General features: G+C 40.4%; 2 protein-coding genes across 4 annotated transcripts in view; both read left to right on the top strand.

Annotated features, from left to right (window-relative positions):
- Positions 1–4,352: 4,352 nt before the first annotated feature.
- On the top strand, positions 4,353–14,656 carry LOC114145486 (E3 ubiquitin/ISG15 ligase TRIM25-like). Its single transcript, XM_028019089.1, has 9 exons — positions 4,353–5,328; positions 6,599–6,694; positions 8,320–8,400; positions 9,251–9,403; positions 10,697–10,856; positions 10,982–11,020; positions 11,935–12,006; positions 12,115–12,192; positions 13,886–14,656. Exons 1-9 carry the CDS (start codon positions 4,732–4,734, stop codon positions 14,443–14,445), a joined length of 1,836 nt encoding a protein of 611 aa, XP_027874890.1. The 5' UTR covers positions 4,353–4,731; the 3' UTR covers positions 14,446–14,656.
- A 2,436-nt stretch (positions 14,657–17,092) lies between these two features.
- Positions 17,093–23,635, top strand: part of man2b1 (mannosidase, alpha, class 2B, member 1) — a 29,704-nt gene continuing 23,161 nt past the window's right edge. For all 3 annotated transcript variants that reach the window (XR_003595652.1, XR_003595651.1, XM_028018757.1), the window contains exons 1-11: positions 17,093–17,201; positions 17,476–17,578; positions 18,481–18,654; positions 18,770–18,963; positions 20,038–20,170; positions 20,276–20,421; positions 21,279–21,478; positions 21,565–21,685; positions 21,795–21,873; positions 23,143–23,252; positions 23,403–23,510. Coding sequence is in view for 1 of the 3 variants with exons in the window: in XM_028018757.1 (XP_027874558.1) it covers positions 17,097–17,201; positions 17,476–17,578; positions 18,481–18,654; positions 18,770–18,963; positions 20,038–20,170; positions 20,276–20,421; positions 21,279–21,478; positions 21,565–21,685; positions 21,795–21,873; positions 23,143–23,252; positions 23,403–23,510 (1,473 nt within the window). In the remaining 2 variants the exon portion in view is untranslated. The remainder of the gene's footprint in view (positions 17,202–17,475; positions 17,579–18,480; positions 18,655–18,769; positions 18,964–20,037; positions 20,171–20,275; positions 20,422–21,278; positions 21,479–21,564; positions 21,686–21,794; positions 21,874–23,142; positions 23,253–23,402; positions 23,511–23,635) is intronic.

Genomic DNA, 23,635 nt, shown 5'->3' on the forward strand with positions numbered 1-23,635 from the left:
CCTTGTTCCTCGTCGGGTCCTCGTCAATGTTTAGCTTATTTGTCGTCAGTGTCGAGTCTAGTTGTCGTCAGTGTTTCCATGTGCCTGCTGTTCGTTGTTTGGACTGTGCTTCGTCATTAAAACCATCATTATTCATCAGACCTGGGTCCGCTGCATCTGCCTCACCAACCCTTACCACCCGCACTTCATGACATGATTAAAGGAACGACTGTGTTTGATTAAATCTAGAAGAAGACAAAATATGACTAGTAAGTTTTTAATAACTTAATCACAGAGTTATTATATTTTTGGCTCCATTTCAACACAGATTTCTGGACGCTCTTTCTGGATTTTTCATCTTGTAAGAAATTGTCCTGACGCCAAGTGAAAAATAATTCACAGTTTTGTGCTAAATTAGTCATACTCATTGAACTTTTTAACATGCATTCAAACAACAATGTCGAATGTATTTAATTTTCATTTTATGTGACAAGCAAACATAATGAACCAACAGCTTGTCCTTCAGTGACAGACTGCTGCATCCTAAGTGTTATAGGAGATCCTTCCTTCCAGCAGCTGATAGAATCCAAAACCATCAGAGTTCCCAACAAACTCAATGTTTTTTTATAGCTCCTGTTTTCACAATCTAGTCACTTTAAGTGACATGTCTGCTGTTATTTGCACAGTTTGTAGTTTTCATATATTGTAAATAGTCTATTTTATTCACATTATGTACTTTTTTTTTAATTGCAGTTGCACATTCCTTGAATCTGAATTTCTATAAATAAAGGAAGGTTATCCTGTAACAGGTAGTATTACAGTAAATCAAAATTTACCTCAGACTGAAGACACTCTGTTGTGGTAAACAGTCTCATAAGGGAAATGTTCAGGGTTGTCTGTATTGTTCAACATTTTATGATCAATCCCTGTTTGCTCAATAATCTGTAGAAGTCGCAGTGCCGTCCCCAGAACAACACCATCCGTCTTTAACAATTAATGAATACGTCCATTTTGGACGATAGGAAAGAAGAAACCAGTATTGAGGAAAAACCATAAAAAGTCTCATTTGCAGTGTTCTTCTGAGACCCAAGTTTAGAAAAACCAGCGATCCCTTTCCTTCCATGTAACAGTGATGAGCCTCTGGTTTGTCACATCAGTTGCCAATAAAATATGTTTAAATTTCAGGCTGTGGTGTGACAAAATGTCAAAACATTATAGGGACTAAAAATATTTACAAAACTCTGTCAGATTTATGAAAATGCTTGAAAAAAGGCAAAAGGAAAAACATTGCTGGTTTACCAAAACCTGGAAACCTAACAACTTAATCCATCATCATTATGGTGTTCCTCTGGGTTCTGTGTTGGAGTGAACTTCTGGTGAGTAATAAAAGTTTGATGGCTAAAAAAAAGGAAAAACTACCGGTGGCCTATAGCCTCTTATGCCAAATCATTCTTCAAGAACCTTGGGGTAAATTTTCCTCTGGCTTTACCTTAGATAGTCATGTCCAGTCTCTTGTTCACTCAAGTTTGTCATTTACAAAATATTGCTGCATTAAATAGTGTCATCTGGAAATTGTTATTAATGCCTTAGTTCCTTCAAGATTGTGACACATTAATGACTTGTCTAAGCAAAGCATCATTGGACTGTCGCAAGTTCAAAGAGCTGCTGCCAGACTTCTAACCAAATTACTACACTCATGTCACATCACATCTTTGTGCAGCTCCATTGACTCTCCATCAAGAGTATGTTACAAGCTTTCACTTATAGGTTGGAAACTAAATCTGAAAGACTTCTGATCAGCAGCAGCAGGACTTTGAAACTCTGTTCTTTTTAGTTTGGTGTCTGCAGACTCTTGTCTTGGTGTATACCTTAAATATACTGCAAGAATACCTAGAGAATATTCAATGTTTGTTGTTCAAAATGAACATGATACAGGTGGAAAGGTCTAGAAATTTAACAAACAGGGTCCTGTGTTTATGACTGCATTCACAAAATATTGTTCCGAAGCGTCTTGTATTTGTAAAGGAATGAAATAGTTCCCAGTGGTTCCCAGTGGAAGTCAAAGCTCCATCAACTGTATACTGTTCCCAGCTCTGCTGTCTCCAGAGACTGCCGCCAAAAAGTGAAAGAGCTCGATACAATTAAATCACCTCAGACCCTCATCGCCACCTTTGTTTATTTGTCCTTTCTCAGCGTTCTCGCCTTACATCAATCCCTCCATCCCCGCCTCCTTTCTTGATCTCCCCCTGATCCACTGACCGGCTGCCTTTCCCGTAAAAGAGCCGGGGCAACGCCTCCCTTCCTCACCACTCTCAGTCCCGCAGGTATACCAGAGACGCCCGGGGAACACCCTGGGCCAAAAAAGACCTAGCATCACCTTACGGCCTAGCTGAAAAGTCCTCTTCTTAAAGCAGCAAGCACAACAAGGGCCTCGCTTTGAACAAAGGACCAGTGGAGTCGAGAGACCAGAGCTCCTTTCAAGGCTTTGTGCCTGATTTAAGGTCGGGTCCAGACAGAGACTGGGACTGAGAGCAGGAGAGGAGATTGGGGATACACACTGAGGAAGTCTTCAGATCAATGGAGAGAAAGTTGACTGGAAACGGTCCAACTAGTAAATAGACCTAATCAGTTGATCTAAGGATAACTTCAGCCGCAAAAATTTGAGTTGTTGGAACAACAGTCGAAGCATTTACAAGACTTTTAACTAAGAATGGTGGATAAAAGCCAGGGAACCCAGACAAAGCCCTGGGGAGAACATGTAAGCTCAATGTAGAAGACCTCAGGCCAGGATTTGAACCCAGGACCTTCAAGAAGAAGTTGTACTTTTACATTTACACTGATGTCATTGACTGTTGTGGTATTGCTGATATCAGCCACCTCACAACGCCTGTGTTGTCCGTAGCACCAACTGCACCGTGGATTGGAAAAATCCCAGAGGAAATTCGAATATGTTGAACATGTATTGTTCCAAAATAAATTAGTCATTTGTTTCTCCCACAAAAGAAACAGTTCAAATGCATTAATAAACTCCCAAAGTAATTACCGAAAAATAAAATTATAAATAAGCTGGGAAAAAAATGTCTATAAACGTTAGGAATATTACTTATTTTCAGTGACGTGCGGTGAGGTTCATAGCTGGTGAGGCACTGACGTCATCAGAATCAGATTTGCAAATAGATGCATAGATTGACAGCAGTTTACAGGTTATGTTTCACTTCTGCATCCTTACACATACAAACCTTTCAGCTCCGGCGTTGGTCTTCCTTTGGTTATTATCTCCTGCTTCGATTGAAAGTCCACTTGAGAAAACTTTTTTAGTACTGTAATGTAGTCATCCATGTCGAAAGTCGGGATAAGCGAGAGGAAAAAAATCACTATCTCTATTATAATCTATCGCTGCACTTGACTTGCTTCCCGAATCGTTTAGCCTAGCTCGCTGTCACTTACTCGGCAGTTGAGGAGTGAACAAGACGAACGTCTGGGATCTTGAGCGCCCCCTGCCATGAGGCAAGAGAACTGCCTGCCCCACCTCAAACCTGTTCTCTGCCGTTTATAATCGCTCATTACACGAAACCCATCCATCCATCCATCCATTTTCTGTGCACCCTTGTCCCTAATGGGGTCGGGAGGGTTGCTGGTGCCCATCCCCAGCTACGTTCCAGGCGGGAGGCGGGGTACACCCTGGACAGGTCGCCAGTCTGTCGCAGGGCACATTACACGAAACACGTTACACAAACACAGTTGGTGACAAAAAGCACTGTACATTATATACATAAGCTAAATTATTGGAAATAAGTTCACATATTAAATTTGTTTAAACCATTTTATTGACGCCGTACAGCAACATGCTCTCTCCGCTTAGCAGCCAGCGCAGAGCCAGGGGTTGCGCAATCCAAGGTGAGGCAGAGCTCGCTGCTGCCTCACCGGCATCGCTTCCAAGCATTTGAATGCGAAAATAAGAAAATTCAGCGATTTTGAACAAATAAAAATCGAAATTGGTGAAGCTACATGAAAAATAAATATTTTTTAGTACAAACCACCGGATGAATATAACAATTTAAATTACTTTATGATTATATATTTTCTTTCTTTCCATGATGGCTGGTGAGGCACTGCCTCACCTGCCTCCCCTGACCGCACGTCACTGCTTATTTTATTTTTTTTCTACGGCTTAAAAATGACTCAATATTGTGACGCGCCTGCAATATCGCAATTGGTCGGCAGATGGCGACATAAACTTGTTAAAACATTCTTTCTTTCTGTCCTTCAAATATTATTCCATTAATGAATATTGTAAGGGCGTATGTGTAAAGCAAAATAGATCAGAACATTCCATAGAGTCATCTTCTGAAAGTAAAAACACATATACTTTATAATATTTTTATCACCTTTATTTAATGTGTGTTACAGATACAGCGTTAATTACTATTTGTTTACTCGTAACATTTTTATTTGATCGTATTTATCACCATTATTATTTTTTTTTTTTTTGTGCGTTTGCAGTAAAACTCAAACGTCTTAGCTCAGAGAAAGTAGCGTGTTTGTTGATTTTTTTTTTTATTTGTGTGGTTCTGATCCCGTACCTGTCAGACCGCGCTGAGGGCAGCACAACCGGCGCGCTGTCAACATTGCGGAAGGAGTTCTCTCCTTCACAACAACACTTCTGGAGTCAGGAAAAGTTTCTTTCAGGAGGAACACCGTCGACTGGCAGCTCAGAAGTCACCCGCCTACGGAGGAGCGCTCTCCCCAGAAATGGCTCAGACTAACATCTCAGTGACAGAGGGCCAGTTCAGGTGTCCCATCTGCCTGGACATCCTCAGAGACCCGGTGTCCATCCCTTGCGGACACACCTACTGCATGGTGTGCATCCGCAACTACTGGGACCAGGCAGACTCGGGCCAGTTCAGTTGCCCACAGTGCCGGGACATCTTCAGCCCTCGACCGGTGCTCCGGAGAAACACGGTGCTTGCCGAGGTCGTCGACAAGCTGATATTGAGCGAGACGGTCCACGAGCCGGAGCTGTACCTGGGCGAAGCCGGCGAGGTGCCGTGTGACTTCTGTCCGACAGAGAGCAAGCTGAGGGCGGGCAAGTCGTGCCTGGTCTGCCTGGCGTCCTTCTGTGACCTCCACGTCCTGCCGCACCGCGAGGTCGGACCTCTGCGGCGGCACAAGCTGGTGGACGCGGTGGAGCGGCTGGCGGAGAAGCTGTGCGCCCAGCACCGCCTCGGTCTGGAGCCCGTGGGGAGCGGCTCCGAGGCGGAGGCCGAGTGGAGCGGCGACTGCCTCCTGTGCCAGGCTGACCGGGAGGAGGAGGAGCGCAGGGCGGACACGCTGAAAGCCAGGAGACAGGTACCCGGTTAGACGGGATGTGGGACAGGGGCGGTCAAAGAAAGCTTTGCACGGGTGGAGTTTTATTCTGGTGGGTTTACGGTGGAGCAAATAAAGTGGATGATATAGTTACAGTAGTATAATAAAAATAAACGTTCATGGTTTCAAGTACGAAAAATGATCTAAAACCAAATTCAAACACTAAAAGATAACAAAGTCATTGTTTTTATGATGAGATAATTGCCCTGTACCTCCGTGCTGCGTCTTGTATCGTTTTTTTCATCACATCTCTCCATTTATTAGCCTAAATTCAATGTACCATAAGATAACTTAAAAATCATCAATTGTCAAATTTAGCAGATTTTGAGTGTAAATATAAATAGATGTGCTGTTAAGAATGATACATTAAACTGTTATAGCCCATTTAATGTGGATCATATAGTTTACGACTGATACTTAAATGCACCATCCTGGTCCAGGTGTCTTCTGCAGGATTATAAACTGGCCCTAAAAATCCACATACTGGAGGCTTTAACTGAAAAGGAGAAACAAATGCTGGATTATTAAACTCTAGTCCTTTTATGCGCTTAAAAATGAAACATTTTCCCCCATTTTTTATCTCATTATCTTAAAAGCAGAGCTGCTGCATTGAATGTCCACCACTTGCAGATCTATTTCCACACTGTAAAATGGCTGATTTCAACCAGGCCCACCTTTGTTAGGTCTTTTGGTGTTCACACTTACTTCAACAGTCAGAAGCTCACCAAGCTAAATATCTGAGAGGTAAACAGGGCAAACCTCCTTTAAAAAGCTGCAGCAAAGTGCTAAACCTGTCGTAATAGGTGTAATTTTAGATATTTTATGGGGGAACAAATGTAGGGATGTCCTAATTTAGTCCTTGGCAGAAGTTGTTACAGAAAATGTTAAAAAGTATTCTCTTCTGTTTTTTTTTTGTTTTTTTTGTTTTCTTTAATTATAGGAATCTCAGTCTTGTTAAATTTGACCTCCAAACATATGTTTGTTTTTTCCCATGTGATTGTAATTTAGTTTGACATTTCCTTAAGGGCCAAGCTCCAAATAACTTTGCAAACGTTGCAAATGGAATGTTTATTGGATTCTTTGGATGAATCCAATAAACATTCCAGTTTAGCTCAGATGATGGCCTTTGGAAAATCTGAATTATTGTGTCTAAATGCGTTTGAGGTTCTAAGTCAGTTGTCAAGAACTTCCATATTTGCACTGGTGTCTTGCTGATATCAGCCACCTCTTGGTTTGTTCGGTGATCTTTCAGCTCCAGCTCCAGGAATCCCAGAGGACGGTTCAGGGAAGGATACGGACCGGAGAGAGGGACCTGGAAGAGCTCCAGCAGAGCTTGGAGTCCCAGAAGGTAACAAAACCATCACACACACACACACGGTGCCCTTATTCGTCGTTAATCCAGTGTTTCTATGAACCAATGTTCTGGTTTCAATGTTCTTTGCCGTTCCGTCAATGGCGAAGGGTTTCCAAGAACTTACTAATTATTTATGTCAAGCCGAAGTCCCAAGAGGTCAAAATGTGTTTGTTTGCGCTTGAAGCATCATCGGTCTAAGTGGTAGTTCTGAGAAATCAGCCAGCATGAGTGGAATGAACCTGGAAAAAGTTACCTGTTGTCATCCAACACCTTCGGTTTTCTCTCAAGTGGGGAACTGTTTGTGGAAACACCTCCGTTTTCTGGGAGACGACCGAGCATCAGCGAAGCAATCTGTTACTTCAGCTCCGTGCGCGAGATTTGAAAACGTTTTTTCATTTAGTACGTCATCTTTCGTTGGTTTTCTTTGGAATAAGCATGTTAGCTGTAGCTATCGGCCTTTAAATCGGCCCTGAGTCCCTTAATCCTGAGAGATCAGTGATTGGTCGAAACTTACACGTGAAATTGATCTTATCTTAACAACAGTCACCCCGCTGCTGCCAACTTCACGGTTCTGAAATTTAACTTGTTGCTAAATTTAGCAACTTTTCAGACAAAATAAATCAATATCAGGCAAAATCAGAATCGGCAGGTCAGGTTGTTGTTTTTTTTTAAGATTGGTGCACGTGTAGAGTTTGGTCTTTTTTATATTTTTATTTCCTTTCTGAACAGCTTAAAACAGAACAGACAAAACAAATATGAGGCTCAGCTCAACGTAGATCTACAAACTTGTTTTAACCAATTTATTTTATTTGTATTTATGATTTTTAATGATGCCACTTGACAAAATGTAAAGTCTGTTGTTGGATTTCACAGCTGTTGATGTGTTTATGATTCTGTTGGGTTTTTTGGTTTGTTTTCATGATATAAAGCACGCTGAACTGCCGTGTTGATGAAATATGCCGTACAAAAAAACTTGATTGAAACTTGATTGACTGATCAACAAATATTTATTGGAGAGCATTTGCTGTAAACTTTATGACTTTAAATGTTGAAATTATAATTTTGTTTCTGTTTGGGTCCCAAGGTTTTGCCCAATTTAATGCAAATTCAGGATTTTTAAATACCTACCTCAGAATTTCCTGTTTTAGGATGCTGTAACATTTTTATAAGATGCATAATTTTGGCGTTATTTGAATATTTTCTCTCACTGACTGTAGTGAAACCTATTTTTGTTTTGTTATCTAGTTAGCTATCTAGACAAGCCACATTAAAGGGCTACACAGCTGAGCAGACACATAAAGCCTGCACTCCGACATCTCACTCACTCAGACATCCTGTTTCAATTTAATTACTGTATCATGTTTCAGTGCAAAACAAATTTATGTCCTTTATTCTGAGCAACTCGGTCTTTTGAGAAACGCCTTCCTTCAACCTCCTACTGACTTTTATTCCTCCCTAAAACAACAAACTTTTGTTTTTTTTATTAACTCATTGAAAAAATATATATTTTATGCTTTTATTTGTGTCATGTCTTAAAATCTGGATTATGTGGCTTTATTTTGTCCTTTCACTACACACAATCTCTCATGAGTCTTTTTTCTTCTTTTTTTTTTTTTTAGGTTTTGTCCTCCGCCGTTCTAGAGGAGAGTGATGCTCTGTTCGCTGAGATCGCTCACCGCCTGGAGAAAACTAAAGCTGAGGTGAAACGTAGCTCTTCAAAGTTCTGGGTTTGTTATGGCACTGCAGAATTACCCAACACTAGAACTCGGGGTGTCCAGACCTGGTATTAATATCGGAAATCAGTTTGATATCAGCCAAAAGACGAGTATCGGATTATATCGGCAAGCATCTAAAATCTCCATTAGAAGCTCTCTACCCCAGCATTTAGTCTGTCTCAGCATTTAGTCCGCACCAGCATTTAATTCTGTTTGAGTAGCATGCACAACAAAATAATGTATCAGGGTACAACACAGTTCTTATATTGAATTCAGAATGGTCTTTAAAAGTCTTATATTTGGGGCGTGCCGTGGTGACGTAGCGGTTAGCGCGACCCGTATTTGGAGGCCTTGAGTCCTCGACGCGGCCGTCGCGGGTTCGATTCCCGGACCCGACGACATTTGCCGCATGTCTTCCCTCCTCTCCTTCCCCGTTTCCTGTCAGCCCATTGTCATATAAGGGACACTAGAGCCCACAAAAGACCCCCTGGAGGGGTAAAAAAAAAAAAGTCTTATATTTGAGTGGGTGATTCCTGTGGAAACCCCTGTATGACTCATCCTGTTATCGTATCGGGTCAGTATCGCTATCAGCCGATTCTCAAGGCTGCAATATCGGTATTGGAAGGAATGACAGCGCTCTAAACACAAACGTATCCGTTTAAGCTTAGATAAAAGTTGAGGAAAAAAGTTTCTTTAAATAAATTAAAAACAGGAATTTTAATTTGCTTAAATGCATTCAATGATCTGAGACAGCTACAGTTCCTGAATATAATTTTTGAAACTCTGTATTTTACGTCCTGGGACTTGTGGTGGATTTTCCGAATCTGTGTTTTAGGTGGGAGCGTTGCTGGAGGCGAAGGGCCGAGCGGCGGTCGGCAGACTGGAGCGAGACATCGCGCTTCTGGAGACGGATTTGGAGGAGCTGAGGAGGAGAGACGAGGAGATCGCCCAGCTGCTGCGAACCGAAGACAACGTCCGGCTGACACAGGTGACGGGGCAAAAGAGGGAGGAGTCACCGATATCAAAACTGAAAAAAAGAAAAAAAATCAAAGCCTCAGTTTTAGGAAATTAGTATTTTTCTTTGAAGAGACAGAAGAAATCTGAGCTGCTGCTATCTGATCTGGATTGCGGTTTGTGGGTTTAATCCAGAGAAATAATAGGAGCCGCCTGCCGAGTAGACGGTTTCTGGAAACGGGTGACGGCAGCATCATATATGTCCTTTTACTAGGAAATGAAGGGAGACACTGGGAGAAACAAAACACGCTTTGGAAGTGGAAAAAAATATATTTGAGCAATAAAAATAAATAAACAAGCTTAAAATCAATAGAAACAAGATTCTAGATATTGAAAAACATTCATTTCTTAAGTAAAGTTAAAAACATATTTTTAATTATTTCAACTGAAATAAAACATTATTTTTTATTTTACTATACTTGATATATTTGTAGACTTTTAACGTGCAATTTGTTTTTTTATTTGTTACTATTTATCTATGTATCAAACTTTTTTACAGAGTTTTTACAGGTGTTGAAATTCTTGAAGATGCTTGAATCTCATGGGAAAGTATTTTATTCCTGTATAATGTCTTCGAAAGTGCTTGATATTCAAACTACACAGTTTTACAATAACGTATGATCTAATGTTTGATTAACAGCCTAAATTTGGAATGTGTTATTTATAGTTGATACATTTTTTTTTCTCACTCTTTATAGTCAAATCAGACCAAACTTTTCTAGTTCTGTCAGGTAGAATCACTAAAATTATTTCTATTTGATAAATGCCAGAAAACACAATATTATTTTAGAGATTTTGTTTTCTAACTCTTTCATGTCGGTCAGGTGCGTAAGGTGTAAGAAAGACATGTCAAAGCATAACATTTTCTTATACAGTATTTTACTATATTTTGTCCCTACTATAGAATGCATAATGCAACATATTATTTTATATTAACAGTAATAAATTATATCATATAATAGTGAATTGAAAGTGTCTTCTTTAGCTCATTTGCCTTTGAAAACTCGCCTTGAAAGCGCTCGAGTTTTACTGAGTGAAAACCGTATAAACCCCGTTCTTGGCAAATATTGAAAACGCAGTTTATTTTTTGCATGTCATTAGGGACCCCGCAGGAAATGAACTGTGCTTGAAAGATTCTTTTTCTCCAACAGAGATGCTCAGACATTAGGAGGAACGGATGAGAGGAATAAATGAGTCAGCGAGGTTTTCCCGAGGGAGGGCAAAGTGCGTAATTTTCCGCTCGTTTGTCTTTGCGTTTCCACCTCAGGCGGCCGCGCTGCTCTGCATCCCCGTTGCCGCCGATCGGCCCCCCGGGACCTTCAGCCTGGCCCCGGAGGCCTTCAGCGACGCCAGGAGAGCGCTGAGCCACCTCCGCAGCTGCATCGAGGACGTCTGCAGGGAGGAGGTCGACAGGATTGGCCGTGTGGGTATGGAGGAATCACCCGCAGTGCCAAATATAGCATTTATGCCAAGAAAGCAACCCGCCGGCCTTTTCCTGACCTCTGACCCAGCTGGCTCATTCTCTCTGTCCAACGTGTTGTTTTTCTTCCAGGTAATGAGAACTGCGTCCCCGCTAGAGAGCTTGTAAACGGTAAGCTTAAGTAATGCGATCCTTGGATGCACCCGCACACTCCACCGTGTCCTGCCCTCTGTGGGAGAGTCGTGTCTGAGGTTTTTACATGACATTTAACGCTGCAGCCCTTAATTAATAATGATAAAAAGACAACATGCAGGGCCGGATGTTCAAGGATGCAGGGCCCCTGGGCTGGGTCCGTTTTTGGTGCCCAATCCTCTAAAGAATTTATTTTTTTATTTTTTACCAATGGAAATGACAATACACCAGAGGTCGGTATAGAGAAGCCAAAAATGTTACTAAAGTAAGAGTAGCACCACTTCAATGTAGTTTTATTCAAGTATTTGGTAAAATGTCCACTCAAGTACTGAGAAACTGATCAAATTATTAATAGTTTGTTTAAAAATTACATAATCAGATGGATCAAATATATAAAGCTAAGTGGACCATATAAGAATGTAACATTCCTCTCTGTTTTGGTCCTTATCATCATTTTTATTGTCCAAAATGGCAATAATTCATAAAAAAAATAAATACCAAAATCAGCTAAAAGAAGATTTTTCCAAATCAGTTTCTTTCAATATAAAACTTGTGAAACTTTAACAAAAACTGCAGGTGTGTGTCTGAGTCTGGAGAATTTTTGGTTGAAACATGTTTGTTGTTCATTCAGTGGGTAGAGAATCCAGAAATTTTACTGAAGTAAGAGTAAAGATACTTCATAATAAAATGAATAAGTAAAAGTAAAAAAGTATAGCAATGTGATATAGGCCACAAATTGTATTCATGATGGTCTTCTTACATTTTTTAAGACTAAAAATTGGCTACACCAATTTGAGTTGGTGAAGCCAACATGAACGTTGTGTGAAGTTAGTTGATATTTTTGATTTATTTTTTATATATATAAATGCTTTCATCTTTGTCGTGTTGGGAAGGTGGCCAGAGTTACCGACTGGGGAACTCCAAACCTCAGCGATCTCAATCCGTGGGGCAACAAAACAGCAGGGGTATGTGGAAGATTGTAGATGTGTAATTCTTTCCGAGATAAAAATTCCTTTACAAACATTTTTTATTACATTCCTCTCTGTTTTGTTTTTTATAATCAACTTTTACAGCCGTTCCAGTTTCGTTTCCTCTGTCCATATTGTGCCTGCAACCACCTGATCAGAGGATGAGGGCGGCTTTACTCAGATGTAAGGACTTTATTTGAATAAAGGGAATCAACTTGGTTCATGCTCACACTCATACAGGAAAATTGGGATACAATTCAATAGTCAATTGTTTTTGCCTGACGTTTGAGAGGAAAATGGGTGCGTGCAAAAGGAAATCCTCATCAGGAACTTAAACGGAACCGTTCCCCGCCTCTCTCCTCTCCATCTTTCCATCTCATCCCTCTCTCCGTTTGTTCTTTTATTTACCACACAATGAGAATCTTGGTATGGAAATCAGAAAGCCCTCGTCTGGCCTGCCTTCAATAATGAATGACAATCATGATGTATTTATGACATCCTGGTTCATCATTAAGACCGGTGCTGCTACCTGTTGCAGCTGACAACATGTCAATGTAACGGCACCTTGTCAGGCTTTAATAATTCACGTGGAGGAGGGTGAAGGCAGAGCGAGTCTTTTGTCCCGTCAGTGTCAAAACGCCCTCTGAAATACTGGACGGCTTTTCACATCTTGGCCTGGCACCGTCCTTTACAGCGCAGGAACAATGGATGAGAGCTCAGTGAAGAGCCAACACACGCTGTTGTTATTTTCTAAATATTTTCTGAGTAAAAAAACTGAAAAGTGTGGCATGCTTTTTTAAATTTCGTCTGCCAGATACAGTGCATTAGTTGGTACATTTCACAGCTTTTTGGGGGGCATCGCTATACAAGCTTTGCTCATGTAGAGACTGAAATTTCTCTTTGCAAAAATAGCTACTTTAGTTTTCAATTGGCACCAAACAAAATAACAAATAGAATTATGTGCAAATGTGTTGGATCTGTCTCATAAATTCTGTTTACAATATTTCTTCTATTCACTTCATATTTGACAAAAAAAAATGCAGATATTTTTTCTTTGTCTGCATTTTGAATTTCAGCAGAAAATGAATTTGAACCTTTTCTGTTAAAGTTCAAATTCATCAATTAACCAAATTTGTGCTAAATAGTTTCAGCCAATAAATCCTGATCAGCTTTGGTTGTTTACAAATGTAAAAGTTTAAATTAAGACTTGAATGCCTTTTTTTTTAGATTAGAGGAAAAACATTTACATTCCTCTAATCTGCTAATTTGCTAATCTCAGAACTAATTTTTATCTTGGTGCTTTAGCACTTTTTGCTGACTTTGAAAACATTTAGCACACTTAGCTTCTCCTACATTAATTTTTCTGGATAAATTCCCAAACCTAATGAACTTGACTGTTTTGTAAACTTCAGCTAGTTTTGTTTTTAGCTAGCGGTGCCAAAGACATGCACAGACAGACACTAGGTGGTGCTGGAGCACAGTCTACTCTTTTTCCTCTGGACCAAAAAAAACTGCTTTGTTTTTTTAACAGTGGCTAGTATGTGGCCTCTGTTCCATACTAGCCACTTCTAGTATGGAACAATTTCTGGATTTTAAAGCCTATATTACCCCACATTTCCATAACTGAGCCTGACATGACTGCCTGTAATAAATCTCTCAATGCTAAGTTTCCATCTGCCACATTAGCTCATCTTTCTCCACCTTTTTTACACAACATTCTTCTTTCAACTATCAGCTTTAGGCATAAAGAACAATGCATCTGTCTCTGATGGGGACAGAGACATTGTTCTTTTATCAGTTCACAGCTGCCGCTCAAAATGTCTGTACCGTTCGCCGTATTTAACCGTTAACTCACTTTTCTCTCTGCTGCCCTCAGTTTCATGTCGTCTCTCTTTGGACGCCATCACGGCCCACCCCACTCTGGTTCTCCTGGAGGAGCCCCAGGGCGCCCATTGTGGCGAGAACACCCAGCCCTATCCGCCTCACCCACATCGCTTTGATTCAGTGACTCAGGTCCTGTGCAGAGAGGGCCAGTTTGGCGCCACCAGCTACTGGGAGGTGGAGTGGCGGGGAAGAGGATGGGTCGACATTGGCGTCACGTCGCTATCAATCGGACGCAAAGGCGGCGGAAGGCCCTGCCTGCTCGGCCGTAACGAGAACTCCTGGCGGCTGCGGTGCACGCATACAAGCTACTCGGCGTGGCACGACAACCGCAAGACCACGGTGGCCGCCCCGTCCTGCTCGCGGATCGGGGTTCTGCTGGAGCGACAGAAAGGGACCTTGTCTTTCTACAGCATTTCGGACACGGTGGTGCTCCTCCACACCTTTCAGTGCCAGTTCCCCCAACCGCTGTACCCGGCTTTCCGCTTGGACCTGGACTCCACCCTGCTCATCTGCCCACACCCGGGAGCTAATGCTAATGCTAGCATGATCTAAAGGTCATTATGTAGCAGTGACGATCTGCCACTCAAAAACCGGAAGGAAATGTGGCCAAACTAAATTATTTTTAAATGCCTGTTTCTGATTTTAACATTTAAAATCAGAAGCCTGCTCGGAAGAATCTTCTTAAATATATTTAAAATATATTTTAAAAATATATTTAAAAATATATATTTTATACACATATTTAACATATTATTTTATATTTAAATATATCTTTAAAATCAGAAACATGGGCTGCACAGTGGCGCAGTTGGTAGCACTGTTGCCTTGCAGCAAGAAGGTCCTGGGTTCGATTCCCGGCCGGGGTCTTTCTGCATGGAGTTTGCATGTTCTCCCTGTGCATGCGTGGGTTCTCTCCGGGTACTCCGGCTTCCTCCCACAGTCCAAAAACATGACTGTCAGGTCAATTGGTTTCTCTAAATTCTCCCTAGGTGTGAGTGTGTGTGTGCATGGTTGTTTGTCCTGTATGTCTCTGTGTTGCCCTGCGACAGACTGGCGACCTGTCCAGGGTGTACCCCGCCTCTCGCCCGGAACGTAGCTGGAGATAGGCACCAGCAACCCTCCCGACCCCATTAGGGACAAGGGTGAACAGAAAATGGATGGATGGATGGATGGAAATCAGAAACATCATTATTGTTTTTATGTAAATTGCAGCCAAAGATTTGTAACTGCTGTTAGCCAGTGGTAGATGTTAGCGGAGATAGTTGAGAGCAAAAGAAAGACTTGAGGAGAGAATTTAACAATTAAAAGACAAAGAAAAGGGCTATAATCCCATTTTAGACTAAATGGTAGAGAAAGCAGCGACATGACATGTGGCATTCTTTTTACAGTATGTGAAAGCGGTAGTGACGAAAAATAGCTACATGCGGGAACAACTCGAGTTTACCAAAGAGGAAGAGAAACACAATGACTAACAGCATTTCTTCCAAAGAATGTAAATAACCTGTTTTTCTTTCTGCCGTGTACAGTTGAATTTTAAATAAAGTAAACAGGTTGGTGTGGAAAACATGAACGCTGTGTCAGAAATGTTCTTTTATGTTAACCACTAAAACATGCTGTTTATAAAGACAAGAAGCCTAAAGCTGCTTCAGATTTACTCTGCAATTGGAAACAAATAATAAAAGTGCATTTCATCAAGCTAGAAGTTAACGACAGACATGTTAAATTTAACTTCCCGAAATGTCTGTACAAGAGTTTTGTATATGTATTACAAATAAATACTTGTAATTTGGAAATTTAATTAAGTGCATCAATGGAATATCTTGGAACGAAGGAATGAAGAAAAGAAGCGAGACATACTGATCACAAAGGGAATCAGAAAATGTGGGTATGCTTTTACATTGCACAGAAAATATGATTTTGATTATTTCAATATTTCTTAAGCAAATATGGCCAATGGTCTTATTACAAATCTGAAAAGGTCTAAACATGAACACACTAAGCTGCTGGTTCATCAGTTCATTGTGCAGTGTGTCTATTGACACAACACTCTTCTTTCAACTATCAGCTATAGGGACAAAGAACAATGACTGTGTCTCTGATGGGGACAGAGACATTATTCTTTTATCAGTTCCGTCCAATTTCTGTATGATAGCTACTGGTGCTGCAGCACATACCACCGTAGGATAGAGTCTTAGACTTCGTATAAATCTTCTTAAATGAGTACATAAATGAGAAATGTTAAACATCCCTTTCACACATCTTAAGACAGGCTTTGGCCTATTTCTGCTCATCATAAAAACCTCAGCCAGTACAAAGTCATCTCCTTTGTTTTGACTACATTTAAAGAAAATTGACTGTTACAACATCAGGTGACAAACAAACCACTAGAGCTTAACGAGAAACTGTCTGGTTTTGTTATCCAATAACCCTTATCAGGCGCCTGCCAAAATGCATACTGAAGCACTAAGGAAGAGTAAGAGCAGCAAAGCATGTGACATAGTGGTTTGTTATACATTTTTATAGTGCTTGCTTGAACAGCTGCTGTAGCGTTTTGCAAAATGTTGCAGTTGACTTGTTTTCAATGAAATTGTGAAAGAAGATTAGGACCACTGCAGAAAAAAAAATTCTGCCTTTAATAGTTATTGAATCACATAGTAGTTCAAGTAGTTCAAGAAATATAACAACATTATTTGAAATGCACAAAGTAAGCACATTTGTATGCGGCACATTATGCCTTTTAATCCTGCTATTTTGTTTTGTAATTTCTGCCAGTTAATGCGGTAGTTTGATTTGCTGGTACTGTTTGAGGTTATTTTTATTTTATTTTTTTCATCCAAGTAGTATTCTGATTGGATTATGGCACGAATGGCTTCCCATAAATCGGCACAAAAACGTAATCAAATGGTGTATGTTGCAGAACCTAGATCCAAAACCACCAACAGTTCAATTTTAGTGAAGGAGAGTAGACAAAATAAAATAACAGCATATGTTGTTTTTCACCTCACAACCTACTTTAAAATTTCCTCCAATAAATAAAAAACAACTCAAAGACAGTTTTGGGTTTTTTTGACGTAGACGTGTCTGTTCTGCCTGACAGTCCACACTGAGGGTTAAAATACCCACAGCACTTCCCATGTGGAATTCAGTCACGTGACCGAAGCTCATATAAACATATGTCATATGATTTTGTGTTAGTTTTCAACATGGCGGCCAGCTGCCACTTCTTTGCGGCTGCTTTGCTCTTCAGCGGGGTTTTAAGTTTTCCTGTCGGCCCAGAGGAAAGAGGCGCCACCGCCTGCGGATACCAGGTTCGTTATTACGGTTTTTGTAGCTTTTACAGTCTGAAGTTTTTTTTTTGTTTTTGTTAACCTGAGAGCTAAACGGTCTGGTGCGTTTTTTTCTTTCACTTTCACTCATCCTTATTTTCTGAGCTGTCGGTGTGTGTAAGGGAATTAGTTGTTTTTTGTAATCGTCATTTTAAAATGGGGGTTTATTCGCGTTTAGCAGCACAACCGGTGCGCTGATACTTCCGGTTGGTTGTGGAAAGCCATTCGGGTTGATGAAGTGTGTTTGTGTGTCCAGTCATGTCAGGCCACCAAGCCCACCATGCTGAATGTTCACCTGGTTCCTCACACACACGACGACGTGGGCTGGCTAAAGACCGTGGACCAGTACTTCTATGGAGGTCAGTCCCGAACCAAAACCCAAACAACATTAACTTTCAAAAATACTCTTTCATTTATTGACCCTATATGTTTAAAGACATGAAAACAATGACCATTTCATTGGGCCATAGGAATTAAAGATGTGGAAATAGTTTTGTGCTCTTAATTTTTCCCTTTTTTAAAATTAGCTCTTACTAACGTAACTATACTGTGTACTGCTGAAAAAACATCGTTTTACATTTTTAAACTTGGACATGGAAGCGCAACAATTTTTTTTGTGACGTTTATTATATTGCACCTGATAAAATACACTTTGACTTTTTTGTGTGTGTAATGACCATTTTGGCTAAATTTGTAATTTACAAGTAAAACCTGAAGTCGGTTGTATATTTTAATATGAATCTCACTTATATTTCCACACATAATGTATCTGTGTTGATGTTTCTGGACTATTCTGTCCTGTGTGTTTTGTCAACACATTTTTACTAGACAAAAAAAAAGAACATTTTTATGACAGTTTTATGACCAGACCGCATGTCCCATCACTTTTGTGTCTGGTTCAGATCTCTTCCTCTTTCCTTAGTGTATTGCTCGGATCCTTTGATTTTTATTAGTAATGATATGAAATCTTCATATCAGTCTCTATAAACATTTTTGGTAAAACTCTTGATTAACAGTTTTGTACTGTGATATTTGTAGGTAATTTAAAAATGAGTGTGAATTGCAGTGTAAATATGCTTGTGAATGAGAGGAGTGTTGTTTGTCGGAACAGCTCCAAAAGAATCCTGTGATCAATAACAAGTAATCATCAACTAAAATTGCTAGACCATCATTTATCAGCATAAATCAATATGTCTATTCTCAGTGCTGAAGTTTGCGACCTCCAGGGTCCTGAACAATATGACTTTTTCTATTTGTGAAGATCGTAACGACATCCAACACGCCGGCGTTCAGTACATCCTGGACTCGGTGGTGGATCAGCTGCTGAAGAACCCAGACAGACGGTTCATCTACGTGGAGACGGGCTTCTTCTACCGCTGGTGGAAGCAGCAGAGCTCCAGCATGCAGCAGACGGTCAAGCAGCTGGTTAACCAAGGTGCGCCGCCCGGTGCTGTGTGTTTGCGTCAACGGCGAACACACAGCCGTGTTCGCACAGCTCAGGATGAGCTTGGGTCAGGAAGCTCATCCTGACCCAACTCTTGCTCCTCCAGGTCGGCTGGAGTTTGTAAATGGCGGCTGGTGTATGAGCGACGAGGCCACGACGCACTACAGCGCCGTCATCGACCAGATGACCATCGGCCTGAGGTTTCTGAACGAGACCTTTGGGATCTGCGGTCGCCCCCGGGTCGCCTGGCACATTGACCCCTTTGGCCACGCCCGCGAACACGCCTCTCTTTTTGCACAGGTAGCTGAAGCTTAGCAGGACTGTTACAAAATGAAGCTTTAGTCAATATTTGGTGAATAATTGCCTTTAATATTAATCACACTCCTTGCTGCCATGGTTTGACCTCAAAGTTACTTTCCTGGAACGAAGATATTTTCTTAGTTGAACAAAGATTCTCTTTGGGGGCTTAGATGTTACAGAAACAATATGGCAGTTATTTCAACTTTATCCGTAAGTTAACTTGGTAACAGCTAAGTTACAAATTTTAGTCGATACTCTTTTGAAACTTAGCCAATGCAGTTTTAGCCGTTACTCTTTCATGAAACTTACCAATACTTTCCTGTGAAACGGCAGTCGCTTTCGCAGAACCTACATGGAACTTTCTTGTTATATTTGTGGAAAACGTACTAAGCTTACATTTGGTTTGTTTATGTCCAAAACCTTGTTAATGCAGGGTTATATTTAGAGCTTTTATTAAGGATTAAAGGGGCTAAGAAGATGCTAGACAGTATGTATTAATGTATTAATTTGTAGAGTAATAAAGATGGAGGGTGGGACAAAATAAACCCGTAATGAAGAAAAATAAAGCAAGACTTCCAGTTTCAGTTGATTAATTCACGTTGCGTAACAAACTGGAGTTATTGTTTCATCCTCTTATTTAAAGGCTATTTTTTTATTAAAGCACATTCTCGACATTATGTCAAATTACTGGGATGTATATAAACTGGTCAGGGTTGTCTACAATAAGCTGAGCTGGCAGACGAGACGGGTTCTGTTGAGTCCAGTTGACGACCATGTTCAGGTTACTGACTCTGGTCAGACCTCCATCCTGGAGTAAGTTGGAGGTTATTCTCCACCTTTCATGTTGCACACTCCTGGGTGTTTTTTTTTCTCTTTTTTTTTTACACTCTTTACCTTCACCGGTGAGCCGGGGTTTGGTTTTAGTTTACGTTTATTTGTTTATTTATTTTTTGGAGAAACGCCTCACTGATCAGGCGGGGACGGTGTCGCTCACTTTAAGATCCAAACGTGGTGCAGGTAAAAAACAGCTTTCATTGTGAGATTCAGTCGAAGCACCGATTCATTTGTCCTCAGATGGGATACGACGGCTTCTTCTTCGGTCGCCTGGACTACCAGGACCGGACTCGCAGGATGAAGGCGAAGGAGCAGGAGCTCCTCTGGAGAGCCTCAGACAGCCTCCCACCACCCATGGCTGACCTCTTCACCGGTAAAAAAAAAAAAAACAAAAACAAAACTCCTCCGCCATGCTTCATGACCTGAGACCGCTGCTGCAGCAGGGTGTTTTTTTGTTTTTTTTTTCTACTGCGTTCAGGAATCCTTCCCAACGGGTACAACCCTCCAGAAGGGTTCTGCTGGGACCAGCTGTGCGCCGACGCACCAATCAGAGACGACCCCGACCTTGAGGATTATAACGTTGACGATGTTGTCCAGCGTTTCCTTCGCGCCGCCAAGAGTCAGGTCTGTTGAGACGGGTTTCTCCTCAATGGTTGAATTTTACAGCTGCATAAAAAAATGTAATCCATTTTTGCTTTATCTGTTAAGCAGGCACTAAGCTAAGTTTTATCTAAATACAGTACATTTGAGGTAACGGCTTCTTGTTTTGAAGACATGAATAATTAAACCTCTGGCATATTCTATGTCTTTCTGAGAGGTGTGGGAAAAGAAAGAAAGAAATGGGAGGTTAGGGAGAGAAAGAAAGGAACAGGAGTCGGTAGAAATCTGCTTCTACACCTGCAGAAAGAGAAAAAATATATAAAACCAGAGAAATCACTGTTTCTAAATAAACTATTTTTAGCATCAGAACCATAAAAAAGTGCTCACAAAGTTTTGGAAAAACTTACAGAAAATGTGGTTATTTTTATGTTGAAATTTTAGAACTAAAGTCTTTATACTTTTATTTTTCTACTTTTGTAGAAAACATCAACTGTTTCAAAAAGGAGAACAACCTGATTTTCTTTATATACAAACAAGCAAGGTTTTTTTTTTTTTCCAGCTTAATGACAAAACCCATTCTTGTGTTCATGAAAGCGTTCAGTACCATTCTGTATGAAACGTTTCCCAGTTCTATGATATTATTTGCCAAAATTACTAGGCTCATACTTACGATGAAAAACGGTAACGGACACCTTTCCTACAACTGTTGTCCAAAAAGAGCTAAACCTTCAACTGTTAAAAAAACAAATAAATAAAAAAATTATGACTGTTTTAGATTTATAACTATTTAATATTGCAGACAGAATTGCTGTATTTTCTCCACTTTTCTTCCTGTTGTTTGCGTGAATCATTCATTTTTCTGTTTTCTTTTCCCCTCTAAGGCGTTAGTGTACAAGACCAACCACATCATTATGACCATGGGCTCAGACTTCCAGTACGAGAACGCCAACCTGTGGTACAAGAACCTGGACAAGCTGATCCGCTACGTCAACGACCAGCAGGGCAACGGCAGCAACGTCAACGTCCTCTATTCCACTCCATCCTGCTACCTGCAGGAGCTTCACAAAGCTAACCTCACCTGGTGCAGCCGACGTCTGGAGCTCAAAACGTGAAGCCTGACATCAGTTCATGTAAACGATTATATCAACCGCATTTCTCTTTATCAAGGCCTCTGAAGACGGACGATTTCTTTCCCTACGCGGACAACGCTCATAACTTCTGGACGGGATACTTCACAAGCCGACCGGCACTGAAACGCTACGAGAGGATCAGCAACAGCAACCTGCAGGTAACTACAGTTCACTTACTTTTCTGGTTTTAATCGCTTTTTCAGATTTATAGTTGGATGTATTTTTCTTTATTGCCCTATTTATTTATTTATTTTTCAAATTTGACAGTCTTGTAATCAGCTGGAGGTTCTGGGCGGTCCCGTTTCCAGGAATGGGCTGTTTGGACAGGGTGACAGCAAGACTTTGAGTGAGTTTTTTTTTTTTTTTTTTTTTTGTCCAGTTGATTGGTGGAAGGTTCTTGCGTTCAAACCTTTTTAATGAATATCTCTTTATTGGTGGCTCTACAGGCTTTCCAGAACTACACTGTACTGTCAAAACAATGAGAAGTGGTGGAAAGTTGCGCAAATTTGTAAAAGCTGCTTGTATTCTATTTGCTGAAGAAACAATAAAAACATCCCTCACAGGGCCGGATTTATAATCACATGGGCCCCTGGGCCAGAGCTGGCTCTGGTGCCCTCTCCACTAAAGAAAAATTCTTCTAGTAATTCAAATTACAATACGTATTAATAGGTCGATCTATACATGAGTGGGTGTGAACTGATGCATGGTATTAGATCATATCTATCTACTTATCTAATATATCTATATATGAAAAATAAAAAAATATTCATTCATTAATAAGTAAATAATAATAATAATAAAAAAATTGTGGTAGCCCCCAAAGAATCGGCGCTCTGGGCTACTGCCTCTGTCGAATGTCCTAACAGCAGGAAATGCATTTCTCTTAGATTCGGTCTGTCACAATAACAAATTTTACTGGATGATAAATTGTCTCAGAACTTATTGCGATAAACGATAATATCCTTGTTTTGAGTCCATTTCCAAATAATATAAAGTTCATGGCATAATAATGGTTTATTAATCTCAAAGATCAATAAACTTTTAATCTCTAACAATCATTTAACACTGGAACGGCGAGACGTTTTAAATATCCAAAATAAATAAACAACAGAAACGACAAATAAAATGAGTGATGAAGGTGTGTAAACAGAATTGTCCTTCAAAGGAAGGAGCAGGTTGAGGCCAAAGCACCAGGCTGAATGAAGACTTTTTTCATCCAGCTTTTGGTAGAAAGAGAGAAAATCATGCAAATGGAAATGATTGAACTTCTTTTAGTTTATCATGCGATTAGTTGATTTATTGATTATTGTGAGTGGCTTATGACAAGTTCTTCCATCACTTTTTGCACCTGATGGTCTATATGTAGTTTTTGATAGAGTTGTGGTTGTTTTTTTAAAATTTATTTTACCATCATTAATAAACAGGATGATTGGTGTGCATTAGAGAATATAGTGCTTTGACATAAAACTATCCACAACCTTCTACTGTATCTGCACCTTCTATTGGTGTTGGTGCATCTAGAGATGGTAAAATACATCAAATATTAGCTGTATACATATTTATTTCTTTTGCATTTCTACATGAATTTTGATGAAGTTTATGCCCTGGTCTGCAGGGAAAGCAATGGCTGTGGCTCAGCACCATGACGCAGTGTCAGGAACAGAGAAACAACATGTTGCCAATGACTACGCCAAGATGCTAGCCAAAGGCTGGCAACACTGCCAGGTACATGAGATGATGATCATATTTCACCTGCTTTAGTCCCGTTTAAACGTTCTCTCTTATCATTTTATGCTGAATAAAACATGCGTTCGTCATGTGTTTGTTTTTGTTTGTTTGTTTTTTGTTTTTTTTTCACTAACTGTCCTCGTCCAGGTTTTGGTCAGCAACAGTTTGGCTTCCCTCACTGGCTCCTCCGCTGAAAGAATCTACTGTGATAACCTCAACGTCAGTGTGTGTCCTCTAACCGAGTCCAGCAGCAAGGTGAACACACACACACACACACACACACACACACTCATAATATGATTCATTGTAAACCTGGATCTAGTAATAACCATGTCTTATCCCTAATAATTGTTCTTAAAAACCCCGGTCTGCACTATCAT

This window comes from Xiphophorus couchianus, chromosome 5 (genome assembly GCF_001444195.1).
Source record: "Xiphophorus couchianus chromosome 5, X_couchianus-1.0, whole genome shotgun sequence".
In the NCBI taxonomy this organism is placed as follows: domain Eukaryota; kingdom Metazoa; phylum Chordata; class Actinopteri; order Cyprinodontiformes; family Poeciliidae; genus Xiphophorus; species Xiphophorus couchianus.

Coding starts and splice junctions, on each gene's coding strand:
- LOC114145486 (XM_028019089.1), top strand. CDS start 4,732: ATGGCTCAGACTAACATCTCAGTGACAGAGGGCCAGTTCAGGTGTCCC. Junction 8,401..9,250: donor TGGAGAAAACTAAAGCTGAG/GTGAAACGTAGC, acceptor TCTGTGTTTTAG/GTGGGAGCGTTGCTGGAGGC. Junction 11,021..11,934: donor CGCTAGAGAGCTTGTAAACG/GTAAGCTTAAGT, acceptor CGTGTTGGGAAG/GTGGCCAGAGTTACCGACTG.